This window comes from Pygocentrus nattereri, chromosome 20 (genome assembly GCF_015220715.1).
Source record: "Pygocentrus nattereri isolate fPygNat1 chromosome 20, fPygNat1.pri, whole genome shotgun sequence".
Classification (NCBI taxonomy): Eukaryota; Metazoa; Chordata; class Actinopteri; order Characiformes; family Serrasalmidae; genus Pygocentrus; species Pygocentrus nattereri.
This window is the reverse complement of record NC_051230.1, coordinates 22,741,731-22,762,509: the sequence shown is the minus strand read 5'-3', so window position 1 is coordinate 22,762,509 and position 20,779 is coordinate 22,741,731. Positions and strand designations below refer to the sequence as shown.

Genomic DNA, 20,779 nt, shown 5'->3' with positions numbered 1-20,779 from the left:
TCTGTTGAAACAAAAGCATTGATTTTCAAGTGGCTTCACAACAATAATAGAAATGAAATAAATGAGGTATATCTTGTATTCATAATCTATTATATGTATGTACAGGTAGATCTGTGAGGTATCTGGCTGTATGTAAAATAATTTTGGGGTTTTTTGGAAAAAAAAAATAAAAACATGATTGAACATGGAGCTGCTTCATCGATACAGCCCCAGATTAAAATAGTAAGATGAAACTTATAATAATAAATAGAATTTGAAATCATATGTTTACAGACTTCTAAAAAAATAACAAAAAAAAAAAAAAAACTAAAGAATATCCTCCGAGTTCCCTTACAGACAGAAAGAAAAGCAGAGGTAACAAAGCGTGAGTTTCAGTAGCTGAAAAGAGGGATAAAAAAAGTAACTTTCAAGTCTTCGCTTCTGTTGACTTTTAAATCAGATCTTATTCACAATAAAGAAACTGTCTCATAAACTACTACTGGTTTGACCTAGTCTAGTCCCATTTAGCCTTCTTTCCATATTTCGTGTCATATTCATCAGGTATAATATGGTGTTCAACCATTTTTTTTTTGTAATTTCAAAATACAAAATCCACCGAGTAGCTTTGAAAGCCTATACTGACACATCTAACCAGCTTACAATGATAACTGAATTATGGAATCTTTCGTTTCATTTAATGAACACCTGCCATTAAAGACTGAGCTGGTGGGAAAGCCTCCTCTAAAGGAACTTTCCAAGCATTTCTGTCCCCACAACCAGCAATAAGGCAACATAAAATACCACCAAAGTTACCTTCTTTGCCTTTTCCACATGAGGAAATAATATCTGATGTCATGATTTTTGATGATTGTCCCAATCTATAAAAGATTATATGGACGCAGGACTCGAAGGGGATATTCAAATGATGTCTTTTCTCTACAGAAGAAAAGCCAAAGCTATAATGGGTACAGAAAGTACACTTATCTCCCTGACTGTTACCCTCAGTGGGATGTGCTTAATGTTATATATATATATATATATATATATATATATATATATATATATATATATATATATATATATATATATATATTTCTGCATGGGCATCATCTAAATGTGGCGATGACAGGAGAAGCTATACATATGCAAAGGACGTCACAAACACCATTACAATGTTACCCATATCCTCTTTGGTATTAGCTGAAAGTAGAGCTAGTCTGTTGTTTGATCCAATAATTCACATGAAGATACTTGAAAAAGACAAAATGTACTTTCATGCTCAACAGCCAACAAGTATGTACTTATGTGGAGAATCCAGCAGAAATGCCTCATTTAAACAACTGAAGCATTCTGTTCTTCAGCTTTTTGTCCTTTTTCATCATCTTACGGCCGCCTGTGTTTGTGGCACTGTCACGTAGCGAGCCTCGCAAAGAAGCTTCACACTTAAAAACATGTCCTCGGAGGGAAAATAAAAGCTTGCTCCGTATGTATATTTAATGCACTTCACACGTGCTGCCATAAGCCGCTGCTTAATTCGCCTGGACAAAGCAGTAACCTTTTATTCTCTCTTAGAAGTACTTCGCAGGAGATAGTCGTGGGATTCCGCCATAGGATCATTGGAGGACGTATAAAAAAGAAAAAAAAAAAAGAAAGAAAAAAGGTCAGAGAGCCACCATCAGAGGATATGTAGGGGGAAAAAAAGAGAAGCAGATAGTACAGCAGCCTGCTTGGGTCTTTGAGAGAAGTGGAGCAGGTTCAGTGGCATTCAGGGGGAGTGGCTCAAGGCGAGGCAGCTGGTCCGTGCAAGGAGGATGTGGAGGAGGAGGAAGAGGACGGCTGGATGTGGCTGCTGAGCCCGGGGCTGCTGCTCTTTCCCTGAGAGCCGGCGTGGTGCTGGACTCGCTGGCTGCCGGGCATGACCGAAATGGCCGGCTTGCGAGCAAACAGCACACCTGCGGTCAGTGCAAGACAGTAAAGTGTAACTAAATGGCAAATCAGTATCCTGAAATACCATATGAACCATTAAAAACTGTGTTTACTCCGTAAACTTCAAAAACCTGTCTACGGTTCCAGACTTTCAGAGTCACCCTCGCAACTACACACCCAACACAGTATTTTCTTAGGTATTACTGAATGCAGTTTAGGAACTGATTGTTCATTATAGGCACAAACATTACAGAGGAGGAAGAGCCCGTACACTGGTTGGAAAACAGGAAAGCTTGTAACTTTAGTATGACTTCAATTTACAGAGAAAGTCAGTTCCTTCAATAACATGAGCTTGCTGGTAAAACTGCTTGCAGCTTGCAGGAAATGCCCTCCATCATTGTAAATATACACTAAATATAATACCTGGACAAAAGTATTGGGACACACCTCTTGAGCACTGAATTCATGTGTTTCAATCAGTCCCATTGCCACAGGTGTATAAAATCAAGCAGCTAGCCATGCAGTCTGCCGTTACAAACATTTGTGAAAGAATGGCCAAGCAGCCGCATATAAACCTTACATCACTAAGTCCAAAACGCCAAGCGTCAGGTGGAGAGGTGTAACGCATTCTGCCACTGGACTCTCTAGCTGTGGTATTCTGTGGAGTGATGAAACACGGTTCTCTATCTGGCAGTTTGATGAACAAGTCTGAGTTTGACAAATGCCAGGAGAACATTACCTGCCTGACTGCACTGTGCCAAGTTTGGTGGAGGAGGGATAATGCTATGGGGTTGTTTTTCAGGGATTGGCCTAGGCCCCTTAGTTCCAGTGAAGGAAAATCTTAATGCTTCAGCATAACAAGACATTTTGAACAATAGTACACTTCCAACTTTGTGTGAACAGTCTGGGGAAGGAGGCCCTTTTCTGTTCCAGCATGACTGTGACCCAGTGCACAAAGCAAGGTTCATAGCTTGGTGAGTTTGTTGTGGAAGAACTTGACTGGCCCACACAGAGCCCTGACCTGAACCCTATCAAACACCTTTGGGTTTAACTAGAATGGAGACTGGTACAAAGCTTCCCAGAAGAGTGGAAGCTGTTATAGCCTCAAATGAGGTGCCAACTCCGTATTAATGCCTATAGATTTAGAATGAGGGGTCATAAAACTCCTGCAGATGTAATGTGTAGGTGTCTTAATACTTTTGTCCATGTAGTGTATATCTCACCAGAACAAACTTAAAACAGCATCTGAGCTGAATCCTACAAACTATTAATGCAATTTGTGTCACATTTCAAATATGTTTTGAAACATTAGCCTGGCTTTCAGATTCAGGTTTTAAGGTTTTCTCTGCATTTAGAGAGAAATACACACAGAGATGAACATTATTGTATATCACTGATGTCAGAATAAAACCTTGCATCTCCAAAAGGTAACTACACAGGACTAGGAAAACATTTAACCATTAATGCAAGTAAATGGACCATTTCTGTTGGTCTGTTCTTCATGAAGTTTTGACACAACATATAACTGCATTTTTTAAATTATGTCAAAAAATGAAAAACAACAAGATAAAGATACTAGGTTTTGTCCCAACAGCAACTATAAATATGTATATACAAACTATATTTCAAAAAGCTCAAGACAGATAACGTAAAATTAATGTTAACAGATATTGTAAGCAGTATATTATTTATCATTATACAATTAGTGATGCAGTTCTTAAAATATTAAGCAAAAACATTCACTATTCACAATTCACTAAGTGACTAGTTTGTGCTATTTAAATCTACATTGTTGTATAACAAACAAAATTAATATGGCAAGTGCTTTGAAACATTTGAACACTTTTGTATATATTATGATAAAATTGTCTGAAACATTATGTATTATGGAACAATTGAAAAGTGCTTGACTAATTCATTCTGTAAATGTGATAAACCTTCATAACAAATGAATAACAAGAAAGACATAATGACTCCAACTGCTAATAAAAAATAAAATTAAAACCACTGCAATATGCATGCAAACTTCACATAGCTCAAGTGGTTGAATCAGTTCAAGCAGCTGAAAGAAGCAAACTTCCACTGACCCACATGTGTGATGATGAAACAACCTTGTGTGTTCCAAGGAAATCAAAAAGAAATAGCAGCCACCCCAGAACATCATGTAATAGCGTGTCTTTTATCAGGTGACACAATTTGACCACAATCCCTTGCACAATGGTTTTGGGCACTATGGCAGTTGGTGTGAAATCTTCATTGATTCAGTCTTTAAATGTGTCTTTTTACTGTGACTAAGAAAGAAACCTACAAAGAAGTTTTAGTTTGACTGCTCTGACTATTATTGGAAACGTGGCTTCCAGTAAAATAAAATAAAATAAATAAATACACTTGATCTCATTCTCAGAAAAGTTTCCAGGCACACTTATGGAGGCCACTCCAATGGGCCATCTTCAGGTAATTACAGTAGCTTGCTTGCCAGGCACAAGCACTGTATCCACCTTGAGCAGGAGCCCTTTCCACTCAGGCACGAAAGACAATAAGCCCCATCGACCTCACAGCGCCTGGGCCCAATTTCAAGATATTTAACTTTTTTAACTCTATTGGACTTGCCACTTCATTACAATGGATTTTATAGCAAAGACATCAAATTGTGTGGAGGACTAAGCGCAGGGGGTGCTGCTATAACTTATTGAATTTCCTGCCTGCAATTACATCAGCAAACGGCCGCTCTATTTACCTGTGTAGACAACTCCATTTATTTCTATTGACATGTTGATGCTGCTAATGCCGTTGGTAGACAGGTTCAATGCGGTCTCTTGTCTATCATCTGTCAAGAGAGGAGCCGGAGAGCGAGGGAGAGAAAAACTCAATATGAGCATTTATAAAAGGAACACAAGAAGCAAGAGGAGCGCGCCGCTGACTATCGGCGATAACTCATGAGTGACAGGATAAGGAGCAGTTTATTAAAAGAGTTCAGAAGGAGGGAGAGGAAGTGGGGTGGGAGGGGGTCTGTCAAAACCATATCACATCCATTTGAACTTTCCGGTTATCTCAGGAGAAGGTACTACATAGAGGGTCTGTATCATAACATACAAGCCATTCTGAATATTGTTTATGGTATGGAGAGCTACAGTCACAGACTTGTGAATTCACTCTTAGATAAGGGCTTTTTGCTGCCGACACAAAAGCATGTTGTAATTTTAGGTGGGACAGTAAGTGAAATGCTTATTAAATTTTGTTTGACCTGCACTAAATATATGTGAAGTTTTACCTTATTAACTTTGCTGTTTTTGTAAACTGTTGCTCATTCCAAATTTGATGCCTGCAATATGTTCCAAAACAGCTGGGACAGGTCCAAAAATATCATGACCATCGTGACCAAAATTATCACAGCAACAAGTATTATCTATTATCAAGTATTGTTAAAATGTGCTAAACATTTCTCCACTTTTTATACTGAAAACCACATAAAATAAACAGCACTATGAGCTTTTTGGTTGCATAAACAGTTTTGGTTTGTATTATTGTCCTACAGCTGCAGGCACATGCAAACTGTGGCTTCTGGCAATGAACCACAAACTAGCAACAGAGACGTTCAGTAAAGTTAACGTGTAAAATCTCTGCACATGTAACAATTATTTTTCACCAGATAATTATAAAGAAGGTCTCCAGTGGGGTATTCTGAAATCTAAAGTCAAAGTCAAAAGAAGTCAAAGAAGTGACTTCTGTTCACTTTTTCTCTGTCTGACGAGGCTGAAGTTGGTTTCCTATATTTCCTTATATTTCTTATTCAAAGTTTCCACCTTAAACGGTGCAGCACTTAAATTCTGACACCTGGATGTGGTCCGAGTGCATTGAGAAAAAAACAACATTATTCACTGATGCAATATTTGTCAACACCTACTTGTTCATGAATGACTAGGCCTCTCCTGGATGCTCCTCATATACTCGAGCATGATTTCATCACCTGTTTACTGATGTTTTTGAACATTTCACAATGTTCCTAGTCTTAAATTTCCCAACTTACTTGGAACATTCTGCAGGCGCCAATTTCAAAACGAGTGTGTATTTACAAAAAACAATGAAACTGCTTTGTTTTTATTTGCATTTCACTGTCCCGCTATTTTTTGGAACTGAGGTTTGTATTTCTCATTTGTTGCTTGTTGAAACAAGTCAAAAAAATGTTCAAGAGAAACAATCAATACTGCTAATTATTATGAAAAAAGAAGGAGATATTTTAGGATTTTAACTTAATGTTGTGTACGCAGTCTTGTTTTGCAGAAAACATCTTTTTTGCCATGTTTGTCTTTTCTAATCAAACATCTGAAATGAAGTCAGTAGTGCAGACTTCATACAGAATACAGAGCAAATCTCTATGCAGTTTATTACATCACTGACAATATTATGTTAAACAGTATAGCAAAGCCAACAATACAGTCTTATGCAAAGTTTGTGCACCCTGGTAAATGAACATGTTTTGTTGATTTGCTAATTGCAAATATATTCACACATCACCAGGGAACAAACTTAAGTAGGGTATTTTATTTGCTGAACATTTTTAAGTGTGCGCATCAGCCTCAACCTTTGCACATGGTGCATTTTAAGCTTCATATTTCCCAATAAGTTAATCTGAGTAAATAAATAGAAATTATGCATTAAAACTGTAGACTCAAAAACAGGCTTCTTGGACTTACAAACTGATATGTTGAAAATATTAAATTGATTCAATTAAATTAGTTTTGTTGCCTTTAAGTAACTAGTTTATATAAAAAATGATGAAAGTGTATTTCAGTGAATGAAGACCAACAGTTAAAATATTTGAAACAGTTGAAATATTTAAATTTTGTACCATCAGTTTATGTCATAGTAAAGAAATCTGTGTATACTGACTTGATTGAATGGAAATGTGTGGCTTTTTCTTTGTGTAGAGGATGCATGAACGTTTTGTAAAGAAGCAAAAAACAGGTCATTTGACATTTGACATACAAAAAACTTTTGCATAAGACTGTAATTATATCACCTCTAAAGGTTAAACACCCAAATGAAAAAAATCTAGACATGCACACTGCTGATGAAAATCTTACATTTTTTGTCCTTTCATTTTTTACACATTTGAAAATGGCAGATGCTCTTTACATTGTAGGAATGTATCATTTCATAACAAATGAATGAACAAAAAATTTTGAAAAGCAACCCTTTCAAGATTTGCAAGAACAATTTTCCTATTTCCTACAAGCTTACTGCACTGTATCAGATCAGATTCAGACACATGACAGTCATAATATTTGAGCGGTAGCAACGTTTTTTGGTTCTCTTATTGAGGGAAAAGGCTTGAAGGCCCTCACAGAGACTAAATTATTTGTTGCATCATTTTCGGGGCTGCAGCTACAATAAAGAGCTCTTTAATGTCTATCATTTCTATCTCATGTGTCATTACTAGGGACGCCTCAATGTATTTCCAGACGTGGTTAAAGCAAATAACATTTAAAATAATCTTTAAATTGCAGAGTGTTTGACTGTATTACATCAAGGCCCTGCCCAGCGCTATGGAATTATGCTTCATTTTCCCATCGCACAGTATATAAAGCACAGTCTGTCATTATGACTGATACAAGAGTAACACTCATGCAGAAATAACATATTGCTCATGGAGAGATAGACCCCGCAATCTTCTCACGGACTCTGTCATTATGAAATGCATGACTTATGGCTCATCTTCAAGCCAGGTGTAGTGAAATCATTATCATTTTACTTGTAGCCAGACAGCAGCATTTTTATTCATTAGGAAACTGCTCGTATTTGACCTGAATTTAGGAGGGTTATTTCTCTATAACATTTATACGCTCAGCACACATAATACATTGAATTAAATGAGATGGATCATTGGAAGCTTAATATTTTACAATGACGGCCTGAGCCAAGCTCTCTGCTTTCATAGTCTGCTATCCTTTACTCTCTGTGGCTTATATACAGTTAGAAGAGTTATTCATCAACTACATAGACTCAGTATGGGTGAAAATTATAGTGACCCTCTGTTTCCAGCACTGGATTTGGAATTTCGCCAGCTGCTTACTGTCCAGTGTAAACAGCAGAGAGTGTTCCATCCACTCATTTAAACATATAATGCCCCTCAGATAAAACACGTTGGATTTAACTTCAATATGTTGTACATAGATGTAATCTTCAGTATAGTCATTATACTGCTTTGCTGCACATTTGATTGACTGTCCTGATGCAATCAGATAATGTAGCTGGTATATTTTAATGTGTCAGTTATCAGCAATAATAATCCTGATCCTTTTGTTTCTTTTTGGTGCTCCATAAAACCACTGATAGCAGTAACGGTGCACATAAACCTGCATGCATGCAGCTTTACTTCCTGTATCTGACTGCATAATTCATTAAATATCTCACTATGTAATTACTTTTAAACAGGCATGTGCTGATATAGCAAATCTGTATAATTATAGTCAGACACTTATTAATTTACATTATATTAGCTTTACTTTCTGTACTAAAGTTCAGGCCTACACTTCTGACCTTTTTGTTTTTTTAATGTTGAAAAATAACTAAAACTTATAGTAACATAAGTAAAAAAAAGTATGTAAAATTTATTTACACAAAACAATAAATTTCCTTCCAAATCATAATAAAATATCTCCTTGTATTCCTTCATATCACTGCTGTCAGAAAAAAACCTCCAAAAAAAATCTCCAAAATGGTAACTTTACAAGAGAAGGAAAAACATGCTTTACTTTTAATGTAAGTCAATGGAACCAGACCCCCCCCCAGGTAAATTTGGGGTGTTTCTTTTGGTCCATTTATCATGAAATTTATACTCAATGTAAAGAGCAGCAGGCACTTTCAAATTATGACCGGAACTGAAAAATGGCAAAAATGGAGATCCAAGGTTTTGTTCAGACAGTAGAGATATACAAATGGGATACCGATTGAAAGTTGAAGTTTTGCTCTGCTTGTTTCATTGAGCTATGCAAAATAAATATAACAAAACCACACCATGCTTTTGTTATCGGCAACAAGGCGGCAGTTGTTTAAGGTTTTGAATTACCTCTTGATCTCTACTTCTATTGCTTTGCAATACCAATCTGTGGCTGTGAACTGACTTTAAGATGCGACCCCTCCTTAAATACTAGAACAGCTGCAGGCCAACATCATATGTGTAAGACTAAACAGAATTCTCTGGGTCTGCTAACTGCTGGGAGTAAATGTACTATATGATAGAGTGTGAGATAGCTGAAGTTTTCCTACAGTGACATTAAAAATTGGCTGGGACCATCACTACTAATCTCAGCTCTTAAATTACAGAGCCATAGCATGACCCAGACAGATCTATTATTACTCCACTAGAAATGCTATAATTACAGTGAAATATGTACATTTTAATGGTAGGAGTTGTTTTTTCATGATCAATTCAATATCATTACGTGTTTAATGAGAATCCTGGATTAGACACTACAAGGCCACAGTGTACTGTGCTGTAATTAAACTTTGGTATATTCTAGCAGGAATAGAACTCTCATATATATTCTGTCACTACAGGGCTACACACGCCTCCCTCCCACACACACACCTCTGTTGTTCAGCTTGATGTTCATAGGCAGCTGGGTTGCCATGGCGAAGAGGTTGTGCTGCAGCGCATGTTGCATGATCCTCTGCTGCTCTTCGGCCATCAGCATCACCTTCTTCTCTGGTGGCTCTCCAGCCTCCAGCTTCTCCCGCAGCTGCTCCAGTGCAGCCGCCTGAACTGCCGCTGCAGCCGCAGCCTGGGCAGCTGCAGCCTGAGCCGCCACGCCGTGGTGTCCTGCCAGAGACACGGGGATGCCCACTCGGTTGGTCAAACAGCCAGGCAGCATGGGGTCTTCTGTGGAACAGAGAACAGGGATACAGTGAGACCTACTGAACTGTCCTTGGTCTTGATAAGAGACAAAAAAATGGTCCAAAAATGTTTAAAAATGTAGAAAATTTAAGAATGATTAAGTAGGTGTGTAGCCCTCTTACCTGATTCTTTAGGAAACTATTCAGTGCATCACAAAACATTTCACTTCAACATGATCTGACTGGACTAGTTTGGTCTAATTCAGAATTATAATGAAGACATGCTCTGCATCGCATAAATAAAGCTAGATGAAATGCTTTTTTGTGGAAAACAGATACAAAAAACTTTCCAATGCTGATGACAGAAAACCACCTTCACACTGATGCATCACAAAGCACTTCTCCATTTTTATGACCATATGATAACAGTGTACCTCTTTTGTGCAAACAGAAGTAGTAAGTTCTGTTTTGGATTCATTACTAAAGGGAGCTATATTAAAATAATAAAAGCTGAACCACCAGTTTTAGGACTGCAGTTAATTTGAACCCTTTAAGACTGAAGCAAAAATGCTTTTTCAGATTTTGATGATTTCTCAGTGCTGTTATATTTATTTAATATGTAAAGAATATTACCTAAGCTGAAAATGTGCAGATTTTTATTTAATTTGTATCAGCATCAACATTTCTGAAAATGAAAACATAAATGTGAATACACGTTAGCCATCAGTAGTGTTACTCTGATAAACTCAACAACAATAAGTCAACAATGAGTGTGTTTTGAATGAGTTTAACACGCCCACTCTGAAAAAAGGATCCAACAGTTAATGAAGTCTTGCGCATATTTTACACAGTGTAGGAAAACACAGCCGCATAAAAAGCTCAGATTCTACATGCTGACCATGGCCAACACATGCCCCAAATCCTCCTTCAACAAATTTTCAGAACGGATCACCAGCAAGATGCTCACTTAACTGCCATCACTGGTATTCTGCTGCATAAGCAGGGATACATAACTAATCTGTATTAACATTCAACTCTATATATATATATATATATATATATATCTGTCTACTTTAGATGGAAAGTGTTAATTAATAGATGCATTTATATGATGCATGAATTAGAAACACAGTTAAAGAGAATCCTATCGTGTGGTCATGTGAAACACCAAATTATGATCCACACACTCTGATCTATTTTAATCGCCATGGTGACCACCCTATAAATACCAACAGACCTTAAAAAAGCCTTTGATCCTTTAAGTAGGAAGCTTTGCGTGACTGTGTCTTTTTCCATGTGGGAGCTGTAGTGAATCATTCTCACTGCACTCCATCTCTCCCACCGCTCTAAGGCGGAAACTGGCAGCCTGGGCAAGAGGAAGTCCTGCAAGCTGTTTCCTGTCTGCAGCCACGACCATCCAAGCCACAATGCGCAATGAGCGTGAGCAAAAAGAAGGACCGTGCCGTTGCGCAATAGAAATTACTTCTCCTTTAAGCCAGTTTGTGATATGGATTTGAAGGAACTTCCACTCGGGTCAAACCACACTCCAATCCGATACATCCAAACATGCATGTATACAGATCAGGCTTTACCACCTACTCACAAATACAGATTGATTCTTCCTTTTAAAATTGACCTTTTCAACGAATCTGTAGTGATTCCTACAAGGCAAGTTGCATAATGTTGATGATATTTGTTATAAATTTTCCTTCTGATCTCTCACAGTAAAAAACAGAGCCTGACACACATGCATTTTTTAAACACATAAAATCATTATAATATGTATGATTCACAACTTACCGAGGTAAAATTTGCAAGCAGTGCTTGAAAAAACACATTTTACTTTATTATTTAGTACAGATGGCTATGTCTACTGTTTTTTGATTAATAAAGAACAGGGCTCATTTGAATACACTGAAGTGTGAAAGCTATGTGACAGAAGTTATAGTTGTGCCCATTGTTATTTAATGTTATTTAGGTTATTGGCCACTGACCAAGTATATCCAATCATCATAGGGTAAGGTATAATTATGTAAGGTATTTAATTATGATTTCTTTACTGCCCACCACAGTGAACGGAAACGTTCCTCACCTTTCTTGATGACAGGGGTGTGGGCCATTTGCGCTCCGTTGGGGCTGGGCATGCTGATGTGGGGCATGGTCAGCTTGGGGGAGGGCAGCAGGGTGGGTGTGCCTACGGGGGAATAGTTGAAGAGTGCGGAGCCATAGCTCTGTCGGCGACCCTCGCGGCGGTTGCTGTCGATAGCTGCCTGCAGCTCCCCAGGTGAACTGAGTCCCCGCTTTTCACATTCATAGGGATATAGGTACTTCATATACCTGAGGAGAGGAGGAACACTGGGGTTAGAGCAACATGTTTGAACATTTCATCATGTTTTCATCAATTTTTAGGGAAATCAACTCATCTCAACATATTTTCGATAATACCAGAAAATTACTGTGAGATTAATGTGGAGCTGTACCACAGGATATATATACCTGAAGCGTAAATTGAAATGGTGTAAAACAATCCAATAAAAACATTTAAAATTTTTTCATTCTGATGATTCAGGTTTTGGTGTTTTATATAACCTGATATAACCTGAGAACAGCTGAGCCACTTCGCACTGAAGTCCCTGTAGTTACTGAATAGTAAGTCTTAGTATGTATTAAGCCTGGGTTTTTAAGAGGTTAAGATTTTACAGCAGATTTTTTGGTGAGTTTTTGATTATCTCTATGCAAATTATAAGCATAATTAATTATAAGTTAAACTTGCCTGTATTTGAATTTTTTAAAATGTTTACCTGAGATATCTTTGTATATAAAGTACAAAACATGCTGAAAAAAAGTTTATTTTTCTTTCAGTTAAAAATTCATTAAATGTAATACATTTTATTGAAAAAAAATATGCTGATTGATATTTGATTTAGTTTATCATTAACTTTATTTAAATATACATATTTACTGGTCTGGTAAATATCTTTTTCATATGTAAATCTACAGTAAATTACATTACTTGCATTGTTACAACTGCATTACTTTTACAGTTGTTTTGGAGATTTCTGTAAGAGTACAGGAGAATAGAGCCACATCCCAGTAATACTGTGGTCCAGGTTACTGTGAAGTGACAGTATTCATTTGTTATTTTACTGTTAATATGGTACAGTAAAAGTGAAAGTAATGCAACTAGTATCTAATCATTTACTGTAATTTCACAGTGATTTTTTTTACAGGGTACTCTTGGTATCATACTGTCCGTGTCTTTGTGGTAAGGCGAAACTACGGACTGACTGAAGACTCTAAAAGATAAAACAAATACAGCAGTTATAACATCTGGCCAACAGTGAAATTTTCTGAACAAATTTGATTCTTCACTTGATTTGCTTCCATTGATTCACCTGCAGAGTTTTTTTTCCTGCTCTAATCAAAGGAAAGCTTGATGAACTAAATCAGATATTTTTAAAGAATTAAAAACTGCACAATGTAAAGGACTGTTATCAACAAGGACTGCGAAGGCCTTTCCCCACATAATAAGCCAGAGTAATGATACATGACAGCAAAACAAAGAAATAAAGTATCTGAAAGAACTTTTCTGTTTACTAGGTGTCAATAAGCATGTTATGTCTGTTGATTTCAATTTGAGTCAATTACTATATTTTATCAAGTCACAGCTTGCTTATATTATAGACATGTTTTGTTAATTTGCTGAAGTTAAAATAAGTTAAAGCACATTTTCTGCAGGGAACACACTTCTGCACAGTTTAACACATGATAGCTGTTTGCTGAATTTAATATATTGTGGAAAAACAATTAACATAAAATAATTGCAAATTGTACAATGTATGAATTAGTTTTCCATTATGTGAAACAAATAAATAGAAATTGTGCTCTAAATTCTACAATTTAACTTAAAATGAAATAAATTACATGGCCTCACATAATAGCCTAAGGAGTGATAAAATAAGGCACATTTTGAGCCCCCAAAACTTTTTATAGTGCTCTAAGCTCACCCATTACTTAGTAAGTTAAACATTTACACATATCATTAGCTATCTTTTACTACAAAAGGAACTGAGAATTGAAAGTTATTATATCTTCAAGCTAAAGCACATTAAAGACCAAAGAGAGTCACTATATTTTCCCTGTCTGTGACTATGTAATCCAGCTAGAGGTCTCTTGCTTTCCCTTGATCTACATGAGTCTGGGTGAAGGACATCTGTTTTAAAGACCACATGAAAGGACACTTTTTTCTATGAGATGGGTTCATGACCAGGTGAAGCTGATTGCACTCATGTTCTTTGAATGCCATTGTATATGTTTAAGGCAGCCTATATGGGGATTTGGAGAAATTTGTCTTCTCTGAGGGTGATGTAACTGACTTAAATGATGGTTTGGAGAATAGACTTGCACAAACAAGCTCTGCTTCAACTCAAGGGGTCAAAACTTGGAGCAGATCATAACAGATAACTGTCAAAACTCACTTTCTGGAGTAAACAGTAGGTTAGTTTTTGCAGTATTGTTAATGAGATGATATGACAGGTATGGGTGACATGATGACTGGAAATGATTTATATATTTTGGTTAAGATAACTTTTTCATTTTGCACAGAAAAAACAAAGACTTAAATGTCATTGATTTAAATGCATACACCATATCAACATATCTATTTGCTAAAGGTAAATAATGGCAAAGACAAAACTGTGTGTAATATTTTAGTTATGAGGAAATGCTGTATACAGTTGGAAATAAAATTCAAAATTCAATTTGTGCTTTTAGGGCTGCAAAATTCAGTTTTAGTGAGTATTATCTTAAATATTCAAATATTCTATAACATAATAAAGGTTCAAAGTGTGTTTTTGCCTAATAACTGAACATTATTAATATGATTCACCTTCTTCTTATTATTATTATTATTATTATGTGTTCTAATAAAACTACTGAATAAAAAAATGACTAATTACTACTATTACTAAAGTAACAGTAATACGATTCTGCCTGTAAGAACAGCAGTGGAAAGTGCAAGAAAACAAAGGAAACAGCAACTTTTTAACCATAAGCTTCAAAATGAGACTACACTTTAGTCAATTCTTGATCGAGGTTTTAAAGCCACTCAAAACTGCATTTTACTGAAGCATCATCAGCTAAATTCATCCATTTTAACGCAGCCAGCACTCCGAGTAACTTTCTTACAGCTCTGGTCAGCTAGCTGACCAGTACATTCTAATTTATTCTCAGTAATTTAAGGCAACTGAGAACGTGTTAACTAGCAATCCAGAGAAGTAAGAAACTTATTTAAACTTGTGAGAGTCTCGCAAGCTGAGCCAAATTATAATCACTTGTGAGGCTGGGGTGCAGAGCTGGTGTGCTACTGGTGACAGACTAACATTTAGCTGGATAAAAGAAACATATGCTTTCCCATAGAACTGCTAGGACAGTAGTCAATTATTCAAATGTTTTTGTTTTTCCATTTTCCAATATTTTAACGATTGATTTATAACATTTGTTGCAGCCCTAGAGTGAATTCTTCAGCAAAAGCATCCCTTTGGTTCAGTATTGTAACCATTTGAGCCATGTCATACATACATAATCTTCCAGTCTTTCTACTTTAAAAGCAGATATCTGAATTGGACTCGATGGTCAAGAAGCAATTGGAGGTTATCAACAGGTTGAAAGTGTGAAAGGTTATCGCACTCACTGGGTCCGGAGAGTGAAAGCTGCACTGGTGATGGAGGTAGGGAGGTTCAGGCCTTTGGTAATCTCGCGCCATATTTTCTTATTGATGACTTCCACTAAGCCGCCTTTTTCGGTGACAAGCTTGTAGAGAGTGTAGAGATCCAACACCTGCTTGGCCATGATAGGAATCCGATTCACTGGAGTCCCTGCAGGAGTGGGAGAGACACACACACACACACACACAATATCCACAATCAATGCCATTAACTCTACCTCATCGATGGGTCTCACCGCCGCTTATAAGGCCAATCAGTCTGGCATAAGTAAAATGTCTGACATCCTCCCTCTCCAATTTGGGAAAAAAAGTCTCTTTTCAACTGAAGCTCAAGCTCAATCAAAAGGTTCTACTGTATGTTGGTGATATACTGGCAATACATCTCTATTTCATAGTTTATGAAGGCGTTAATCTGCGGTTGGTATAAGACAAAGTATATGCATTCTCACAACACATACTGTCATTGCTGCGATTGTAGCTCTCACTCAAATATAGCTTGTGTAAGTCACTTGTATCTCTTGCAGTGTTTATCAAGACAAGAGTGTAATAAATTAGATTTATCATCACTGTTTTAGTTGCAGTTCATTTTGGTTCATCATTTTTATTTTATATAGTAATTTTATTTGGCTAGTTTGCTGTTTTTATCATGGAAACGGCAGCAAGGGCAGCATACAGGTTAAGTTGAGCCCAGTCAAAGCTGGGCACTAGACAGCGGAGCAGAGGATTAAGCGGCTTTTGGTACTACAGGCCCCTCTGAACGCAGGGAGGACCACCCAGATAGCGACTTGGCAGGTACCTCACTTGCCTTGGTGTAGCCTGTCCTCTTGGACACAGGATGCAAAGCAATAGGACTGATAAAACTGCAATCACTTCCCACACGAAATAACTATTTAAAGACCTTTCCTGATTAAATGGTTTGTAGTTTAGACTGCAATTTTTGTGGCTTCTGAAATAGAAAAATGAACACCAATGTTTCAGATTAAAACTCGGATACTACTTATTTGTGTTGGCTCAATTCTTAACTCTATTGCATTTTATCATTTGAATTTGTTGATCGATTAAGGTTGATATTGATAATATTCTATTGTGCTATTCACCATGAAATGTCCACACAGTGCTAAAGGAAGCTGGTTTGCTCAAATGGTTAAAAAAGTCAGACAAAACCAATATGTTCATTTAGATGTTTAGATATCAGAGCTGCCTAATTTTGGCCAGTGGGGTATGACAGTTACAAATCACCATAGACAAAGTGCACACAGATTTTCTTCCTATATAATGGCCTATAATGGTCAACACACAGCTTTACGTTTGTCCATCCAGACCATGTTTGATATTCTGCTATTATAAAACACACTGCTGGGAGACAAAGTGTTGATAAACAAACAAAAAAGAAAGTAATTTGTAAAACCTGCCTTTTTTACCTCCTAATTTCCATGAATCTCCTGTGATAATTTGTGCTCACAATTTAATGCTAGGTCATAAAGAGCGAAGAAGACTGGCCCTTTGTGTGAATCGGAGGCCGGCTGACCTCAAGATAATTAACCTGTATTTTGCTGATAGAGTTCCATTGTGCCCATCGGATTTACCATAATAGCAATCAATACGTAGAGAAATATAGCGCAAACAACAGCAAGCAGGGCGTTCGCTGTGAAAAGAGAGCAGGGAGTAGAAGGATAGTCCATAACAGTAAAAACACATCAATTAAGCCGTGTAATTACGGCTTCATTTTGCCTCTCTGGCATGTGAACTAAGAGACACTATTAAAACAAAAGATTTATCTGCCCACCTGAACAGGACAATGATGAAATTACATTTAAACTAGCAGCACCATCTAAAACAATCAATTGCTATTTCTAACTTCGCCCTAAACTGTCCATATATCACACTACCATTAACCAAAAAAGTTCTGGCTTTTCTGTCCAAATTCTCTGCAAACTGTGCTTTGAATTTTTAAAACTGTCACAGAGGGTAAGATGGTAAGCCTCTTAAAATCAGAGATAACAGTCCATGGCCGTGGTTAATGCTGCTTATATTATACTTAATTATACTAATAAGCAAACAGTTCAGCTAAACTTGCTATATACGGTATATTTTTACATAATCTCAAAACACCAGCTGTCCTTTACATTTTGACACAATGAATGGACCCAATGAACTGAAATTCTCCAAAATGACTTAGAATATAATCTTGTTACATTAACTTGCATAATAGATTAAGAATGACTTTTCCTTCTCCTGTAGAGTTACTATTTTGGAAATACAAGGTTTTGCTGAGACAGTGGCGATATGTTCATCTGTACAGTGTTAACCTGCTTCATTCATTCTGTATTCAATCTAGAGGTATTAAATGCTGCTTAATTTATGTTTTCTTGAAATTCTTGCCGTACTGTAAAGATCTAACAGCGGGTCTACAACCCCCCCTAAAATTATCATGTCTCATCTAAGGTTTAATTACCCCCAGCAATTTAAGAATAACTTAGCAATAAAAGAAAAGAATGCCCGAATGCCCCCTCCTTGGTCCAGGTTTAAAACAATAGCCTTCATAATACACAACTCCCCAAAGATAATCGTTAAAATAATTATTTATCCACGTACACAAAAGGCTAACCTAAAAGAGCTCAGGGCAATAAATAAAAGCTGGCTCGACAAAAGCCAGCGTCTGGTTGAATCTGACCCGGGACAAGCCCCTTTTACAATGAGATTTATGTGTGCTCGATTGCTGAGGTGATGCATTTGTCCCCTCTGATTTCCTGAAAGAGATACAGCGAATAAAAGCCAGAACGAGCTTTTGTCAGGCCAAAGAACCTGATGCAGCCATGCATCATTATGACAATGAGCGATTGCAGATCACGGAGGGGGAAAAAAAAAGTTCGGCTGAGCCCACCGTGCCGTTTGCCTGTTAATTGCTTCTTCGCTAAAAGTGCGTAATTGACGAAGTAGTGAAGGGAATAAGCTGCTGGTGGGAGCCAATCATCTCTGTGGCTTGCTTCACTGGTAATGTGTTTTCTTCACACACTTCAGGCAGATAATGGAACGGGAATGTGTCTGCGCTTACTCACCCCTCCAAAGCATGAAAAGTAAGAATAACCAAACCTGCCTTCATTCATGTGTATAAAGCAGGAAATTGTGCTAACTTGCTTGAGTAAGTCTCTTTCTTCGTCAGAAAGACACAACACATGGACGAAGGGGTGGTTTTCCTGCATCCTTTGCAGTTGAATATAAAGAACCGCAGCATCCTCTCCCCGCGGTGAAATGGAAGCCAAGTGGCTAGTGCACTAGTATGCAGAGCTCTTGTGGAAGCAGGCTACATACAAAAGGAACAGGATAAGCATAAAATATGCAACCTGAACAGTCTCTATCACACAGAACTGAAACTGCATTCATTTACCTTCACAGGGCAAGATTATGAGTTGATTGTGATGAAGTCCAGACATACAAATCCCATTTAAAACATCCATGAATTTCCTTCCCAAGGTGGTCAAACACGGTGTAAACAACTGCAATTAACAATTTATTGTCTTTCTAATTAACTGTATGCAGCTATAAAGTGGCCAAATTGGCCAATCAGCTATTGTAGTTATTATAGCTATAGTAGCTGCCAATTCCCAATAACATTACTCATCGCTGCCCTCTAAAGGTGTCATCAAAAATTAGAACATTTGCTGTTTTCTTAAGATCCATGAAATGGGTTAATTGCACACGTTTGCCTTAAAACACATACAGTACACAGTGTGTTCACTGCAACGTCAACATATGGCTGTCGGATGAAGACCTGGTATCTCCAAAATGGTGACTTTACAGGAGATGGAAAAAACCTACTTTACTTTTATTGTAAGTCGCTGGAACCAGACGTTATTCTGAGTCAATTTTGATCATTTCTTTTGGGCCATTCTTCAGGAAAATTACACACAATTATGCCAAAAACAGAAAAGCAAAAAAAAAAGATGTTTTCTTCCGACAGCAGGAAAATGATTGTGTAAGCTAACAAATGTGGGAGATAGTGTGCAGTCAGCTTACATAACTGTGATCAGGAGGTCGAGTAACAATTGTGACACACTGGTGCACAAACTGTTTCTACAGCACTTCTCATTGAAAGTGTCTTTATTTATTGACTAAAAATGCATAATAAATGTTTCTTAGGCACCATGAATGATGAGCTGATTCCAATTTCTCCCCAGTTTAGTTCCACCCACTATTTAGGAGCCCCCAATCACATGATACTGCCAGCGCTTGGAGGGCGAAGTCTAGCACAGGCTTCCTCCGAGCCCCTTGAAGCACTACTGCATCTTTTTGAACAGCTGCTCATGCAACGTCACTGGACAGCCGAGCACACTCGGAGGAAAGCGCCAACCACCAGATCTGTTACATCAGGTAACAGACGTCTACGCTGACTAGCATCACGTTGAGTAATGGGGGAGATGGGGGGGCCAATTGCACTCTCTTGGACTCCAGTCCATGGATGGCCGTAGCATCACCAGGGATCTTTACAATTTTGATTAGGTTGTTTTTAAATCGAACCCTCACACTGTGAGGGGTAAATGAACACTTTACTATTTAAATAACACGAATCAAAGTGCTACATTGAAAGTAAGAGGAAACTGGCTGTATTGCAAATGAGTCATGCATCATTATGCTGTGACATTGACAATGTTCACACGCAAAGATTTTTGCCAATCCGATTTTATACAGTCTGATTACAGATTCAGACTGAGGTGTTTATGCTCACTCTATTCAACAATCTGATGATCTGAAAATCATCGTTTACATGCTCGCTACAAGTTGTTGCCATGTTGAACGTTATTAACTTTCGCCACGATCGCGCATAATGTACTTGCACATTCTGATTGGAATGTAATCGGATTCAGGCGACATAGACATGGCTATTATTCTTCTATTTAACGGATTATTTACAGGATTACCCTGTATTCTGATTGAGCTTTTAGTCGGATTATTAGGGTGCATGTAAATGTGGCTACTGTGGTTCAGGTGTAGCAGCTACATTGAAGTACACCCCCCTGCCTCACATTATTCTTCACAAATTATCCCGTTTAAATATATTTTTACAGCAGAGAGGAAAGTTTCCCCTCCTGTCTCTATATTTTGTGCCTATTTCATATGTTTCAGTTTCAGTATTTTCTTTCCACAAGCATTTCAAGGCATGAATGTCCTGAAATGTGTACAGGACAAATAAACTTGAAACTTATTTAACTCATAAAACTGCAAAATAGATCAGGCAAAATCAAAATAGTAATTGGCTGATTGCTGATTAAGTGTTCTGAGCAAAAATTTCTAACTTGGTTCATTCCAACTGTG

General features: G+C 37.4%; 1 protein-coding gene across 1 annotated transcript in view; it reads right to left on the bottom strand.

Moving 5' to 3' along the window:
• Positions 1-1,088: 1,088 nt before the first annotated feature.
• The window catches only part of arid3c (AT rich interactive domain 3C (BRIGHT-like)), a 102,423-nt gene continuing 82,732 nt past the window's right edge, over positions 1,089-20,779 (bottom strand). The window contains exons 4-8 of the mRNA XM_037531900.1: positions 15,434-15,617; positions 11,834-12,078; positions 9,497-9,787; positions 4,643-4,732; positions 1,089-1,931 (exon numbers count right to left, since the gene is read on the bottom strand). Coding sequence (XP_037387797.1) covers positions 1,759-1,931; positions 4,643-4,732; positions 9,497-9,787; positions 11,834-12,078; positions 15,434-15,617 — 983 coding nt within the window. The 3' untranslated portion in view covers positions 1,089-1,758. The remainder of the gene's footprint in view (positions 1,932-4,642; positions 4,733-9,496; positions 9,788-11,833; positions 12,079-15,433; positions 15,618-20,779) is intronic.